At 44.2% G+C, this 16,634-nt stretch overlaps 1 protein-coding gene across 1 annotated transcript; it reads right to left on the reverse strand.

Moving 5' to 3' along the window:
• Window positions 1-628: 628 nt before the first annotated feature.
• LOC114664885 (proline-rich protein 15-like protein A) lies at window positions 629-14,951 on the reverse strand. The gene is made up of 2 exons (XM_028819181.2): window positions 14,774-14,951; window positions 629-1,582 (listed from the first exon to the last, which is right to left on the reverse strand). The coding sequence occupies exon 2, from the start codon at window positions 1,533-1,535 to the stop codon at window positions 1,224-1,226; it is 312 nt and encodes a 103-aa protein (XP_028675014.1). The 5' UTR covers window positions 1,536-1,582; window positions 14,774-14,951; the 3' UTR covers window positions 629-1,223.
• Between the last annotated feature and the right edge of the window lie 1,683 nt (window positions 14,952-16,634).

Here is a 16,634-nt window from a genome sequence, read left to right on the forward strand (position 1 = left end):
GACAGACAGACGGATAGATGTACTTTATTGCTCCCCAAAGGGAATTTCCACTGCTACAGCAGCAACATTGGATATAATATTATAGTTGAAAACATGTAAAACTGTAAAGAATCCCAGACCCAGTCAGTCCAGTTCCAGGTAGTGGGGGTGGCGAGCCTACGCTGGCAGCATCGGGCACAAGGCAGATCCACCCTGAGCGGGCATTAAACTGTGAAGTTCTCCTTTAATGATCAAAATAAAGGAGGCCAGAAGAATTTCTTTACTTTGTGAAGTGGTTAGACCTCCCAGCATTGCACAGTTTTAGTCAGCTGACAAGCTTATCCCAGGCACTGTTGCAGATCGGGGTGCCGTACCATTTTCAATCAGGTGTGGCAGCAGGCAGGTTATGTGACTTGCTTAGGGTGACATTCTGAGTCGGAGACGGGACTTGAACCGGCAGCACTTGACAGACACTCCTAGGCGGCCCTGCTGCCTTCCCCTGAATCTAAAATGCACTGATACCCATGCTGCGCCCCCTGTGTGTGGGTGCAGGGTATTAAACTGTTTAACCTAAAAGCCGAAGTCGTCTGGTGTGGGCTGAATTCTTCTTGCATAAATTATATAAATAAAGGAGCCAGAGGCAGATGTGTTGTTTTTTTTAAATAATAACTTTTGTTCTCGCGGTTTTATTTGGTTCATCCTGTTTTAAGGACGTCGTTTTAGTTGCATCTTCTGAGCGCTGTCTGCTTTATTCCAGCGGTCCTCTCAGCACAACAAGCCCAGTCATTTTGTTTTTTCTATTTTCACACACAGATTCTGATGAGGCCGGCGACTTGGGTCATTTTCCTGTCCTCGTTGGTGAGTTTAATTTATTAATTTTTTTTTAATGCAGACAAAGAACTAAAAAGCGCCATAAGAAGGGTTTACCACCGCAATCACGATGACCAGTGCTGTCCTTGTAATAGCAGTAATAAACGTCGACAAGTTATTAAGAAATGCCTAAGAAGCACTGAAAATCAGTAAGGACTCGGCCAAAGTCGGCCTGATTTTTGGTACAAGTTTGTCCTCCAGGTCTTGGTGTGGACTTCGTCTTTCAAAAGCTTTATGGCTTTCCATCCTGAAAGACCACAAGATCACAATAAGGACCTGAATCCTTGAAGGTCTGATCTAATGGAGGTCCTCTCGGCCTGGAGTGGTCCTGTCTTTCTTTCTTTTTTTTTTTTTTGCCTCTCGCTCATATCCTCCTATTTCTCCTCTTTGTGATTCTCACAGTCCACGTGCTCGGGGAACAGGTTGGGGTTTTCAGCCAAGCAGGCTCGCACTTTCTTCTTCTCTTTAAAGCGGCCCGAGTGGGACACTTTGACGTGGCGGCCCTTGGTAGCTGACTTGTCCACAATCTTCTCCAGCCGGGCGTTGAACTGGCTGTCCTCTGTGCCGGCCTCTGTGTTCTCAAGGTTGCTGCCATATTCAGCAGGGATCTCGTACAGAACTTTGGCCTCTGACTTCTTCTTGCGGAGGAACGTCAGTTTCCACCAGCTGTTTGCGGGATCTGCCATTCTTCAGCTGGCCCTGGACAAGAAGGCAATGAAGTTGGGCACGTCCCCTGTGTAAACAATAAATCATTCAAATATTAGTCATTTTTACTATACAATGTCAAGAATTTAGAAAAGTGGGCTTTGCATATCATTCTCCACTCCCCAACCCTGTACTGTAGTTTTCTCCTTGAAGGTAAGCCTGATTTGACCCATGTCTGCATTTCATACTAAAGATTTATAATTAGAATTTCACAATATGCCAGCTGTATGACCATGAAGGGTGAGGGCTGTCCAGGATGCCAGGTGTATTGCTGTTTGCAGATCATTGTTCAGTTCCTACCGACTGTGTCCAGAAGATGGTCCAATTCACGGCCAAGGTCAGAGTCGCCAACGTGCACTATTTGGACACGTTGCTCATTTGAAAAGATCCACTCTGAGCCATGGAGTGAGTATAAGGCTGCACTGCTGCATGAAGGACAGAAAGACGGGCTGGAAAAGACCACCAGGCCACCCACGACACACACGGATCCAACAAATTACTGATGGTACTCCCTCCACTATATTGAAGGGGTGGAATCTTGCCATTGGTGGTGACAGTGTATCCATCGGCTGAACCCATGTCTCCCAGTACAGCGTCGTAGTGGGAGTCGGAGACCATATTACACAGGATATAAACAAGGCGAGACATAATCCTTCATACCAGGCCTGATTAATGTAACATGTTCAGCTTGTGAAGAACGTCAGAATGGTGGGAGAAACACCCAACAGACACCGAAAGGAACTGGATGAAGAAATGGACTCCAACCACTGTAGCTATGAGGCAAAAGGGCTAGTGAGTGTGCTGAACACGGAACAAAACGTCAAATAAAAACACAAGCAGCTGGATCTGATTGGTTAAGAACATAATATTATAAAGTAGCCATCATACCCATCAAAGGCAGCAGCAGCCGTGCAACGGGTGACACACTGCAACAGTGGCCGGAGTGCCAGTCCTATCACAAACCTCTGAGATTTCCCTGTACGTTGGGTGCAGATTAATGCCATGCCCAGGACGGAGCAGTTGCAGGTTAAGGGCCCAAAGGTAATAGAAAAATGTAAAAATATTTCCAATCTCTTGCCCTTCGTGTACCTTCAGTGCCTTTCCTCTGTATTTGTGTGTGTGAGCGACTGCTAAGGGGCACAACATTCTCTCGAGCGCATTCCTGTAAGCATGGCTAGTTATATTATATTGTCCATCTATCATCCAACCCGCTATATCCTATCTACAGGGTCACAGGGGTCTGCTGGAGCCAATCCCAGTCAACACAGGGCACAAGGTAGGAAACAAACCCTGGGCAGGGCGCCAGCCCACCACAGGTATATTATATTATATTATATTGCAATGGAGTATTGTCCAAGTATAGCATAATATACTAGCTTCCGCACTTTTATATTTTCATTGGAAATGGTGAAGGCGGGAGGAGTAGCAATTGGTCATTAAAAAGTTGGCACGACGTTGGGAAGATTGCATCACAAACGAAGGTGACCATGTAGAAAAGTGATGTCATTTGTTATTGAAATTCTTAATAAATAGAGTTTAAAAAAAAGTGCAGGAACTTTTTGAACGTACCTCATATATTACTATAGTATTAGTATATCAGTCATTACAGACTCAGTATTGAATTATTTTGCACATATCTGATATGATTCATGTTGCTGTTTTCTCGTTTGCTTTGTTTTAAATTACACTTGTTTTTCAGTTTTATGCCAATATCGCTATTAGCAGGCAGTCAAAGGTGCTGTAGGTGAGTTACGGTGCTTTTCATGTTTGACAAAGTGCAGGACAAGCCCAGCCTTCCATTGATTGACTTCTATTTTCATAATTCTTATTATTTCTGGGGGTTTCACAATGGTTGGTGCTGCGGCCTCACTGACTCAGCGTCCCCATTTTGGACGCTATGCCTGCTCCTTCTAGTTTTACTTTGCCCCTCCTCACCCTGTCCAAGTGTTTTCTTTTTCTTCTCCCTGTCCTCTGGTTGTCTATCCACCTCCCCAGTGGCGTGCAGGTCAGCGTATCTGGTGGGTTTAATGGCTCTGCATGAGCAGGGCCTCCACCTCAGGTGTTTGCTGCCTTACATGAAAATGTGCTATACAAATAAATGTTATTATTATTATTATTATTATTACACCAAGTGCTGCCGGGATACATTTTGTTTTCCTACACGGCTAAATTCAGGGGTTTTTTTTATGATTAATTTACTTTTTTAATTTTATTGATTTTATTAAAATCAAATAACATTCCATACACATAACTCAGGTTTTACAAAAAAAAAAAGGTTCTAAACAAATCAATCGCAGAGGGCCTGAGAAAAAGAGAGCCAGGCCAGCAGAGTAAAACTTTATGCTAGTAAAGAGAAGTGAATAGATAAAATAATAAATGGAGTAAAAGAGGGGAGAGAACCTGCTTCCTCAATTTAAATGTTTATTCTAAAATGTTATTGATGAGATCCTGCCAGGTTTTGAAAACGTTCTGCACAGATCCTCTGAGTGAGAATTTGATTTTTTCCAGTTTCAAACCTGCTCTCTATACAGTATATAAAATCCTAAGCCTTAAAGTGCAACGATTTTATGTGACGTGTTTTGTCACGCTTTAAATCGGCTTATTTTAAAACCTACATATATATGTTTGGTATCATTCTTTTCAGAATTTATCGAACTTTAATGTGATGTTGTTAGATTTTCAGAGTCGTCTTGTTTTTAAATTATAAACAGAATAATTTCTGTTGTGTATATGTATGATACATATGTGTATGTATCAAGAAGTTACATCCCATGAGTCGCAACTTTGTGCCAACAGATTTAACCAGGCCCGGGACCGGAAATAAAAGACAAAGAGAAGGACAGCTGCTGTACGGGCTTTTAAACGTTCGAAGTGCCGTGCGAGATGAAGATCACACAGCAAGCCAGCAGCTGATCGAGCAAAGAGGAGGTAAAAAAACACAATTGTTTCCCATTGTATCACCGCTTAAGAGGGGGGTTTCAGAGGAGTGACCGCGTCTTATTGGGGTGCGTTCAGCCCCCCTCTTCACAATGTGAGTGGCAGAGACGCAAAGTGGCTGGCATGTAGCGCAGGCCACGGGAGTTGGCAGGCGAAGCAAGCAGGGGGCAAACCCCCTAGTATTATATAACATCAGTTACCCACTGACTTAGAATCGGTGAGTTAGGATTCTTCCAGTTGAGTGAGATAAGTCAACGTGCCAATAGTGTAGTGAAGGCCATTCCAGTTTGTTTGTCCTTCTCCACTTTAAGCCCCCCTGTGAGCCCACCAAACACAGCTGTTAGTGAGTTAGGAGGGATTGTGACACCAAGGCTGTCTGAAAGGCATTTAAAGATTTGGGTCCAGAATGATGTTAATGTGGTGCAGGCCCAGAACATGTGACCCAGTGAAGCCGGAGCTTATGATTAATAAAGTTTGGTCCTGGAGACAAGCCAGAAAGTGTCAGCTGCCTTCCCTTTGCACTTCTGTCCTTGGATTTATTGCGCCTGTGCTGGAATCAGTTCAATGCAGAAACCTTTTGTTTAATTTATTATGCTAAACACCATTTGTTACATTTATTAGTTTAGCAGATGTTTTTATCCAAAGCAACTTACAAAAGAAGTCAACATAACCAATTCTGGAGGACTGTCTGGGAACAAGTGTTGTGGGACAAGGGGACAAAATTGATCATCACAAGTGAAGAACTCAAAACAAAATAAGCGAGTTACAATTCCCAGATTTACAAAACCTAACAGCTGATGTCACTTAGTAATCCAAGCACTTCTTAAAACACATCGAGGGAGTCAGAGTTTCAAATGGAGGTGGGCAGTTTGTTCCACCAGCCAGAAGTTACACATGAAGAGAGTCTGGATTGAGATTTGATGCCATGCAGTGGTGGATCACTAGATTTGTGAATTTCCCCTTGGGATTAATAAAGTCAGTCAGTCAGTCTGTATGTCTGTCTGGATCTGATCTGAGTGGTTGAGTAGGAGCTGAGAACCTCACAAGTGTCTCCATATATATCTGTGCTGACCCCCTGACTGCTGTGTAGGAAAGCATCAAGGATTTCAACTTAATAGATGGTGTTGCAATGAGGCAGTGTAGTGATGTGAAGACATGGTGCTGTATTTCAAATCATTCTTATTGGTTTGGTGACACATCCTGGTGCCCCTGCCATGATAAGACCAGAGCCTGAACCAGGAGTTGTATTTTGCAGATGTTGTACAAAGTGAATCTGCAAGACTGGTCCTTGAAGGAGAGCTGGTCATCAATTACTACCTCAAGGTTGTGTGCCAGCTTAGCAGGTGTTAGTGATAATGAGCCGACCTGAAGAGAGATGGGGTGCTGAATAGAGGGACGAGCTGGGATAACAAGAAGGTCCGTCTTTGCCAGGCTGAGCTAAGCATGGTGCCGTTTCATCCAGGTTTCAATATCAGTGAGACTTGCAGAGACTCTAGCTGACAGAATGTGGTGATCTGGAGGAAATGACAGGTTTAGACTGATGAGATGAACCTTGGGACTGGAGGACTGGATGCTAGGGCCTAGTGAAGAGGTGTATAAGGAGAAGGGGACAGGGCCCAGCATCGATCCTTGGGGTCCCCCTGTGCTCGCCTGCTGCGCCCTTGACGTCTCTTGTTACGTGGCTCTGGTGTGTTTTCTCATTTCTAATGGTTTACTTTACAAGGCCACTAGGTGGTGCTCTATGTATCACAAACAGAAGCTTAAGGGAAAGCCTGGCATATAAAATGATTTTGAGAAGTTCAGGTTTCTCTTTACATTTGTAATCAGTAAATAATATTTCATTTTTGTACTTCCTCTTCAAACTTAATGATAATTTATTGCACTGCTGACCCCATCTGCCTGACTGTTGGGTAAACGCCAAACAGAGCAGCAGGTGGTTGGCTTGTGATGTCTTTAGATTTCACGACTGCCACCTTATCCCTTTCTGCTCAGCATGGGGGGGTTTCCTGGCTGGAAACTCTGAGACTTCATTTCCTTATTCAAATGGAGAGGACATTTATAATGTCCAATCATTAGCCCGATGGTCTCTAAGAAACAGTTGTGCCAAACAAAGGCGTCCTGCAAGTGAAACATTAACCAACCGCTGTGTGCAGCTATGAGGAAGCTGTTGCATAATTTGCAGCATGGCACCTATCCTTAATAGGCCTCTGCCAGGACCTTGGACTGAGGACACAGACTCCCTCACCCGCCGAATCCAAAATGACAAAAGTCTCAGTCTGCGGAATCTGGGCCATCAAAGGGCGAGACTGCCCACAGTAAGGGTGGAGTTGGCCATTTGGCCCTCAATGGCCAGCGATGTGCTCAACTGCAGTGTGCAAAATACCTGCGGTAATCAGGTAGCCCCATTAGTGCTCCACTGTTGGCTGAACACTGAAATCTTATGCTGATGATAAATTAGCTTTGGAGAATGCAGTCAAGTAGGATCTGCATATCTGAAGAACTTGAATTGTATCATACAAGGATGTGCAATATGCAAACAAGAGCCACTCTGTGGTAGGGCAGGTCCGCGGCTTTAAAAACATGGCCAGTTTTAAATCCAGATAGCCATGCCAGTCTCTGTGGGCGCGATTGCACGACCACAGGGAGCTGAAGCAGTGATTGGGGCGAGTCGCACCTGCATGTGCGGGTGTGATCGTTCCGAATTGCTTCATCAGCTTCCTGCGGCGTGTGATTAAGGCGCTGCGTCCACGGAGCCGTATAAGTACTGGCCGGCACAGAGGGATCGGGAGAGAGAGAGAGAGAGAGAGAGAGAAAGAAAGAAAGAAAGAGAAAGGTTAAAGGACAGGAAAGGCAGTCTTGGGAGGACGATCTGCCCACCTGGAAGGAGAAGGCAGTATGAGCTGGGCCCTCAAAGAATCGTAGGCTGTTGCACTCTAGTGGCTAGCCCACTGAATATTTGGGTGGAGTGAGGCGAGTACGACAGATGACCTCCGTAGGCATTCGAGGAGCGATTGAGTGAGCGCGAAGGAAGACGGGAGGAGAGCCGACCTCAGACGATCTGGCTGCGCAATTTGTAGGCAGCCAAGACGGGGGTCACTAGAAAGGAGTTCGTGGCTGCCGAGTCTCTGCTGGCTACCAAGATGGAGGTGTGCTAAGATAGGGAGGATTTAGAGACTGCATTTTAACCTCTGATTTTAATTTATTATGGTTTTTATCCCCACTTTTCACCTGGTTTTATGGATTTATTTATGTACTTTTTTTTGTTTTTAATAAAAGCACCTGAGCACTTTCCACCATCCCTTGACTTCATCTGAGATTTGTCCTCTTTTGTCAACTCATCTCGGTCATAACTATCCACGGTTTTGGGTTCTACAGACTCCCATATGTGAAGTGGGAGTCTGGAGGGGACCGGCATCGTCACACACTCCACCCTGCACTTCTGGCCAGCATCACGAAAGATACACACTTGGACACCATGTGCGTAAAGCTAAATTTCATCATGCAAACTGATTAAGGTCATTTTACGTGTTGTGAACTAATTCACCACCCTGACACAGACCAGCCCTTAATTAACTTAAATTCCAGGGGGTTAAGAGTAGGGGAAGGCAGAAGCATCTCATTTTAAGAGTTAACCAGTGTTCTCCTGAGTTGTATACACTGTGGCTATCATAGGATCAGCAATCTCTGTCACCCTCGTCCGCATCACTGAGATCAAGGCAGGCACTACTGGCGGCACGCGGCTCCTATGAATTGTGTTTTTTCCTGAAACTCTCTGTTCTCTTCCTTGAATCCTCTTGAGGCTTATCAAAGGATGTTCTTTATACAGCCTCCAGTTAATCCAAAATGCTGCTGCAAGAATTATTACAAGAACAAGAAAATACAAACACATAACTCCAGTTCTTAAATCCTTACACTGGCTTCCGGTTAAGTTTAGGGCATTTTTCAAAATCCTCCTTTTAACATATAAAGCATTAAATGGCCGATGTCCGGCTTACTTGTCTGAACTTATCATGACTTATAAACCAGAGTGCACATTAAGATCTCAAGATGCCGGTCTGCTTAGGATTCCAAGGGTTAATGAAATGACAGTGGGAGGTCGAGCTTTTAGTTACAGGGCCCCTAAACTGTGGAATGGTCTGCCTGCTACTATAAGAGATGCCCCTTCAGTCTCATCTTTCAAATCCCGACTGAAGACTCACTACTTCAGTTTAGCACACCCTGACTAGAGCTGCTGATTAACTGTACAGACTGCAATTTCCCATTGGGATTAATAAAGTATCTATCTATCTATCTATTAGCACTAATACATAAGTAACATGATAGTTTTAATTTGTTAATAACTCTCACCTCTCGATACTCAAATGTGGCACTTGGTGCCACGGCCCACCTGCCAAGTTGTTTTGCCTGCCTAAGGTAAAGTCATCTCTGATGCGAGGATCGCAGGAATTGTTGGGTAGAGGGGTCCTTTCATTGGATTGGCTGGCCCAGCACTGACTCAGCTGTGGAATGGCCAGTTGGGAGAGGTAGCTTGATGGCTGAGGTCTCCAGGACTCTGAACAAATCCAAATCGTATCATGTGGTATCATCTACTGTTGAATTCTGCTCTGTACTTGTAATATTTTTATTTTTATACTGTATTGAGGATTACTCATGTTCTGTTCTGTGTGTTGTATTCTATTGACCCCCTTCTTTTTGACACCCACTGCACGCCCAACCTACCTGGAAAGGGGTCTCTCTTTGAACTGCCTATCCTGAGGTTTCTTCCATTTTTTACCCCCTACTAGGGGAGTTTTTCCTTGCCTTCTTAGAGCGTCAAGGCTGGGGGGCTGTCAAGAGGCAGGGCCTGTTAAAGCCCATTGCAGCACTTCTTGTTTTTTCTTGATTTTGGGCTATACAAAAATGAATTGTATTGTATTGTATGAACTCCCCTTCCACCCCTATTAGATGGATGGCTGCCACTCAAGCATCTAGCCTTACGCACCATGCTGTCACCCCACTGTCACTCAAGTATATAAGTCCACCCACTCTGTGAAGAGATGTCTACTGGCTGCTGTAATACTTTCTCACAAATCCAATAATGGACCCTGGGTGATTTATAACATCCTTAGCCACATTCCCTGTCAAAGACAGATAATAGAATACATTTTAAAATTCTTGATATCTCTTGCCCTACTTGTACCTTCCGGTCCTTTCCTCTCTTGGCTGGCACTCCATCTGTTCCTGTAAAGCCTGCCTCTCATATTTTGTCGTTTCGAGGCGCCTTGCTGACCTCCAGTCCACTTGTATATCTCCTGTCTTTGAAGGCGACTCTCTGCGTTCCTCCTACACTCTTACTCCACGTCATTGGCCTCACACTCGCACTTCCTCTTTTCATCAAAACTAACCAATCAGATTGCTCTGAGGGACTGGACACACAGACCTTAGCAGCGGACCTCCATGACCCTGTTTCAGGATATAGCTGGTTGGACAATGACTAGAAAGATAATATGTTTTGAAAGTTTGTGTTCTGGGACCCCATGTATTTTTGATTTTCAGACTTCCAAAGGGAGGCCCCCATATTTTGCACTTCTTGCAGCTCTAGAAGAAAACACACCTTGGGTTAGTGCTTACTGTGAAAAGCACTATGTAAAGGAAAAAGAGAGCAAAGTGCATCCTGACAGTGCTGGGGGGCTGCTTAACGCAAATGCATTATACCAGAGTTGGGAAATGTCAGTCCTGGAGGGCTGCAGGTTTTCTTTCCAACTTCGCTGTGTAATTTGAAACCAATCCTTGCCAATCTCAGAACTTATTTAATTTTATGGCTTGTTAGTCTTCCTTTCTAAGGATATCATCCAAATGATTTGAAGCCCAAAACGGATCATTTTCAGTCTGTCACATTTTTCTATCAAGTGTTTTATTAAATCAAACCGTGCATGATGAACACACATGGGTGTAAATGGAAACAAGTTAGATGGAGAGCTGCTGGCTCTTTTGTCTTTTGCATCGTATTGCTAATAAAGAGCCACTGAAACACTGAATGCAGCTCTTTAAGACTGAAACAAGCAATCAAGGGTGGGGAACCTTAACAAGCGAAACCACTAAAATGAAACATCGAAATGTCACCTGAGCAATAAGGGCTTCGGCAGCAATAACTGACTTCTCATTAAGAATCTGGGTTGGAACAAAAACCTTGCAGCCACTGTGGCCCTCCAGGACCGACACTGCCCACCCCTGGATTATACAAACTAAAGTCCCAGTGTGAAAGGTTCAGTAAAAATGAAGGGGGAAACATTTTGATCAATGGCACTGCTTTTACCACAAAGGACACCCGATAAGAATGAACTGTAGTGTATAAAGGCGATTGTCACAGCGTCACTTGCTATATAAGATAAAGGATAATCTAGGTGTTTTATGGTTGTGGTCACACCATAAAGGTGCACTGATAATGTGTTCAGTATTAATAAATGCAATATAAATTAATGATTGATTCATTTTAGTGCACCTGTGTGGCACAAATTGCATTCTATCAAAAACATGCCCTGAAGTGCCTTGATGTTGTTTCCACATTGGACCATCAATCCATCGATCTGTTTTCATTGCTACAACCTCCTTTTCAATTAAAACATTCACAGGAACGAAGCAGGAGAAAGTCCAGACGGGGACACAAGTCCCTCTCAGTCACTCACACCGAGCCTAATTAGAACGACCAGTTAACCGAACCTAACCGAACCAAGTGTGAATAGAAGGCAGCAGCTCCAAAAGACGATGGCCAGGCTGGGATTTGAACCTGCATCCTCAACAGCCGCTGCTGTGCCGACACTTATCAAGTGTAAAAGAATGACTGATAGTGTTAAGTGATTGGATTGAAAGTGTTTAGGAAATGGATGGAATGGTGCTCAGCAGGAAGAGCGCTACCACAGAAGTGAAGAGGTGTTCACATGAACAAAGTGTATTAGGAATGAGGTCAGACGTGCAAAACAAAATGTTTAAGTGCATTAAGATGGAAAGAAGGTGCTAAATGGACTAAGAGCTTTGGTGTTGTGATAAAATATGATGTTACATCACTATGGCGTTTGATATTGCAATCCAAAAATTAAGTCGATTTCCTCCCACAGTCCAAAGACATGCAGGTTAAGTAGACTAGTGATGCTAAATTGGCCTGCTGTGTGTGTGTGTGTGTTTATGTGTGTGTTTGTGTCTGGGTTTGTATGTTTGTGTGTGTTTGGGTGTGTCTGTGTTTGTATGTGTGGGTGTGTCTGTGTTTGTGTGTGTGTGTTTGGGTGTGTGTTTGTGTGTGTGTGTTTGTGTCTGGGTTTGTGTGTGTGTTTGGGTGTGTGTTTGTGTCTCGGTGTGTGTGTTTGTGTCTGGGTTTGTGTGTGTGTGTCTGGGTGTGTGGGTTTGTGTGTGTTTGGGTGTGTCTGTGTTTGTATGTGTGGGTGTGTCTGTGTGTGTGTGTTTGAGTGTGTGTTTGTGTGTGTGTGTTTGTGTCTGGGTTTGTGTGTGTGTTTGTGTCTCGGTGTGTGTTTGTGTCTGGGTTTGTGTCTCGGTGTGTGTGTTTGTGTCTGGGTTTGTGTGTCTGGGTTTGTGTGTCTGTGTTTGTGTGTGTGTTTGTATGTGTGGGTTTGTGTGTGTGTTTCTGTGTGTGTGTTTGTGTCTCGGTGTGTGTGTTTGTGTCTGGGTTTGTGTGTGTGTTTGTGTTCTCCACATGGGTAGAACATGCAAACTACAAACGGAAAAGATATTTGAATCCAGGACAGTAGATCTGTGAGGTTATCGCTTTACCCATCATAGTGCCCCAACACGAAAGGATTTATTAACAAGTGTGCCCTAAACTAGTAATGGCAGTAGCACCCTAAAAAGAGTAAACTGTAGAGTAAAGCAAATATGGATGAAAGTGTTTTAAGCACACACAGCGTGTAAGGCGTCATATAAAGTGAAGCGCGATGGGTAGGAGGATTTTGTCGAGGATGTTTGTCCCAAAAGGTGCTATCCATCCATTATCCAACACTCTATATCCTAACTACATAATAAAAACGTTTTTGGTTTTCTTTCATTTCTTTGTAAAGTGACATTCTTGTAATTTGTTTGGTCTGCTGGAGACTGACAGGCTGTAAACCAAAGAACTGTAATGGATTTGTAAATCTGTGTGAAATGCCCTCTTGCTACTCGCTGGCACTAGTCTTCGGGCCTTGTGTATTTCCAGTAAGGTTTTTTTTTTTAGATTCGAGGCAAATTAAAAAGAGAAAAAGAAGTTCAGAGTTCTGTGTTTCCAGTTACATCCGACTAACAGTTGATTATTTTTTCAGTCCATGATGGCTGATTGGCACCCTGGGTTCTGGGCACTGCACACGCTGAATGTTGCCCGAGTTTTGAATCCCGCTTACCATCACGGAAGTCTGTTGGGCACTTAAAGGCACCACATGCCTCTGTGACGACTTGACTGACTGCAGGTTGAGGACCCCAAAGAGGGAGCGCACTGTCGTCAGACTTTAACCGATTGGTGTTTTCACAGCTGGCAGCGGCTCAGGGTCTAGCTTACCGCTCCTCACGTTATGGCCGTGACCGCCCAAATCACTCGCCTTCTCTGCTTTGCATGGGATGTAAATCCTCGTGAGCTGAGATTTCAAAGCAGCAGCCTCGGTATGCGCCACACATGGTGAGTCAGTCATTATTTCTGTGAAAGGCTATTGGTCATTTTTTAATGTTATAAAGTGCCTTTCATATTAAGGCAATAAGCCAAACGTTATGGCCAGCATAAGCTGTGGCTCCCACTACAGCCCAACATTGCAGTTAAGCAGGTTTGAGAATATTATTTCACACCAATTATGACGCCACATTAGCAGCTTACAGAAGTGGAGGGACTGCTCTTCTTCATACTGTAGGTGTCATTTGCATGTGGGTTAGGTGTTGAGATTTCCTTCCCTTTTTCATGCTGTTCGTGCCAGGCTCGTTTTAAGGTGTCACATTACCTGTCAGGGTGTGGGTATCTCTTTGGGAGGGCATTTAGACCTGTTTTATGCCCTCTAGCTTGCTATCACAAGTGCTCTTTTAGCTCAGATTGCAGTGGAGGAAACCAGCTGAAGAAGAGGACTCGTGTATCACAGGTCTGGAACAAGTGTGCCCATGTCTCAGTGGGCAGGTCTGCCTTTGGGATTTCCACACTGAAATGCCCATTAGAAGTAGGTGGACTTCTTAGCTGGGCCACAAAGAGCTTGGTGTCAGATGGGCTTCAAACCAACAATGTGCCTGTGTTACCAGTGCGGTGGCTTGTTCTCTGTGTGGACTCTGCTTGTTCTTGAGCTGCCCCGACTCCCTCAGTAAGTTTAAGAAGCATTTGCAGACTCTCCTGTTCTGTGAATTTCTGTCTAACTGGGCTGTTAGGTTCTTGAAACTCACAAAGGTGTAAATCACTTAGATTTTGTTCTGAGCTCTTCACTTGAGGTGGTCAATTTTGTGATCTTGTCCTGTAACATTTATCCCCCAAAACAGTCCCACAGACCTCTTTTGTAAGTCGCTTTGGATTAAAACATCTGCTAAGCAAATAAATGTAAATGTTCCCCCCATGTCTACATCTTCAAAGACGTGCGGGTGGGAGCGAGGATGTGTTCCCAGCCCACCTGCATTTGACACTTTGCACCTGGTGCTGCTGGGGTAGGCTCCAGCTTACTATGGCCCTAATTGAATTAAGTTGGATTGAGAATACATTTATTTAAATTAAGAGTGTGCGGCTGCCCACCTTGCACTCCCCTCCGTGTGCTCCTGTCGTGCACTTCCACCAATCGTAATAAAATAGTGGAAATGAACACCAGTTGGCTAATTAAATGAAGTCCGCTCCAAAGTAACAAGATCAGGGCTCACTGATACAATATGCATGAGCCGGCCGCTCTTGTGAGCTCCTCAGGGCGAGAAGAAAGCAAAGAAGCAAACAGAAACCAATCCATCAGTCACGCAGCACATCAATCAATCGGCAGATAAACCACCAGTCGGACAATCACTAAAATCTCCAAGTGATCCCCTTTTCCTGCAGCAGTAGCCGCCTTTGGGGATTGGAGAGAATGAACACTTAGTATTATTTTTCCCCTCAGTCCCTTTATTTGCTGAATCTTCTCAATTAGGACTGCTTCCCATTCAAGGTATACTTGTGCTCAGTCATATTAACACAGGCTCTGGCCCCGCCACAAGACCCCAGAATTTGATTAAGTGAGCTCAAAAAATGGATGGACCGATCACTTATTATTAAAGATGATACATTTCCCGAAAGGTTTCCTGTCAGCCAGCAGCCTTTACCAAAACAGACACTTACCTGTGCACTGACAGACAAGAGGGGGATAGCGGATCCTCCTTGGCAGGACTGGGGTGACCAAGTAGTTGTCAGTGTGGACATGAAATCATCCCGGACTGGTAGGCAGGAGAGCGCCGTCTTTCTGTATGTCCGCTGCTACACACACACTCTCAGGTTCAGGTGGATGGCACAGGTGTGCTCTCGCTCGCTCGCTCTCTCTCTCTCTCTCTCTCTGGTCGAACATTAAGCCCCGCCTCTATGTAAATAATTACAAAGGTTAAGCCGAGAGGTTGAAGAAGCAGCTAGTAAGAGGAAGGATGTTGCTGAGATCGGGGTGGGCTGACTGGTAGCTGCACCTGCTTATTCATTTGCTCGCCCTTATCTCAAATATGTTATGAGGCAGTCTGAGCACCTCTGGAGTGACTCACTTTTACACACGCACACTACCACAGTCCCCCACCCCGTAACCTGTCGATCCCTGTTTACACTGAGACATCTGCACTGGGATCTTCTTTATCTAACAGGCATTGTGGCCCAGTGGATGAGGTTCTGGCCTGCAGGTCACAGGTGTATTTGGTTCGTTTCCCATCTCTGACTTCCTGTGCGCCTCAAGGTTGGTCTGCGACCCAATATGTGAACATCTGGAGCTGTAAAGTGCACTATGGAGAGGCGCCACATCAAACAAAGCAGGGGTTCCCAGGTTCAGCCCTGAGCTACCACTGTAGCTGCAGTTTTTCATTCCCACCAGTTCCCCAAATGAAGGGTTCAGTTTAACTTCTAAATGATCGAATTGTTTAATTAATCTTTTCTTCTCTTATTTTGCATTCAGAAATATGTGCGAGTATCTTTACATGTAAACCTTATTCAGAAGTTTGCATTTTTTTTCATATCTCTAAATATTAACTTTATTGTATCATATTCTTTCTAATCTACCTTTTCCCGTGGCGTTTACTCTATTCATTGTATCCAAGTCCTGAACATTAGTGACAAGTAGTGTAGACACGGGTGCAAATGACACAGAATACGAACGGGAAGCACTTACCGCAGTATAAAATTCACTAGTGAGTGGCGTGACGTAGAGATTAAGGCGTTGGACATCAGAGTGTGACCCTGAGCAAGTCACTTCACTTGCCTGTGCTCCAATTGGGAAATCAAAGTAAATGTAACCAGTTGTATCTCAAATGTTGTAAGTCATCTTGGATAAAGGCGTCAGCCGAACAAGTCCATGTAAAAAGGCTTAAATGACCAAAGTGTCAAAAACAGCACAATCTTAAAAATCAAGAAAAAGAACAACAATTAATGTCACCCATAGAAATGCTTGCTACATTCTCCTAAAAACTTAGCAAATCCATTTTGTAATTTCAGAACTGATGCAAGAAAGCTAGAAGGTTGTTTATTTAATAAACGCAGGAGTCCAGTTAAAAGGGGATGATGGTTGGGATGGTCCACGGGATTTTACTGGAGGATCCTTTGACATGACTTCAGTTTTATTGTTCATACCTGACAGTATGGGGAAACCATCACATATGATGTGTGTCCTTGGACTCGTCATGCAAGACATCGAGCATTCTCTAGCTCCAGCCCCCATTTTTGACCCTCGACCCAAAACCCCCTCATTTTTAGGCCATTTTTTTAGACCACATTCTGTGCAGGAAAAATCATTATTATGATAAAGAATAAACCGATAGGTGTCTTTGCAAAAATGATCAGCAGGACTTGAAGTTGTGCAGGCCACATCAACTGACCCCTGGGGTTCACCCCCTAATGGGACACAAGGGTTTACTCCTTTCCACAAAACTTAAAAATAAGTGGAGATCAGTAATATAGACGTGTAGTGTGGTTTTATGCAATTTCGAGGTTGCTGATCACAAATATGATAACG

This window comes from Erpetoichthys calabaricus, chromosome 14 (assembly GCF_900747795.2).
Source record: "Erpetoichthys calabaricus chromosome 14, fErpCal1.3, whole genome shotgun sequence".
NCBI lineage: Eukaryota > Metazoa > Chordata > Cladistia > Polypteriformes > Polypteridae > Erpetoichthys > Erpetoichthys calabaricus.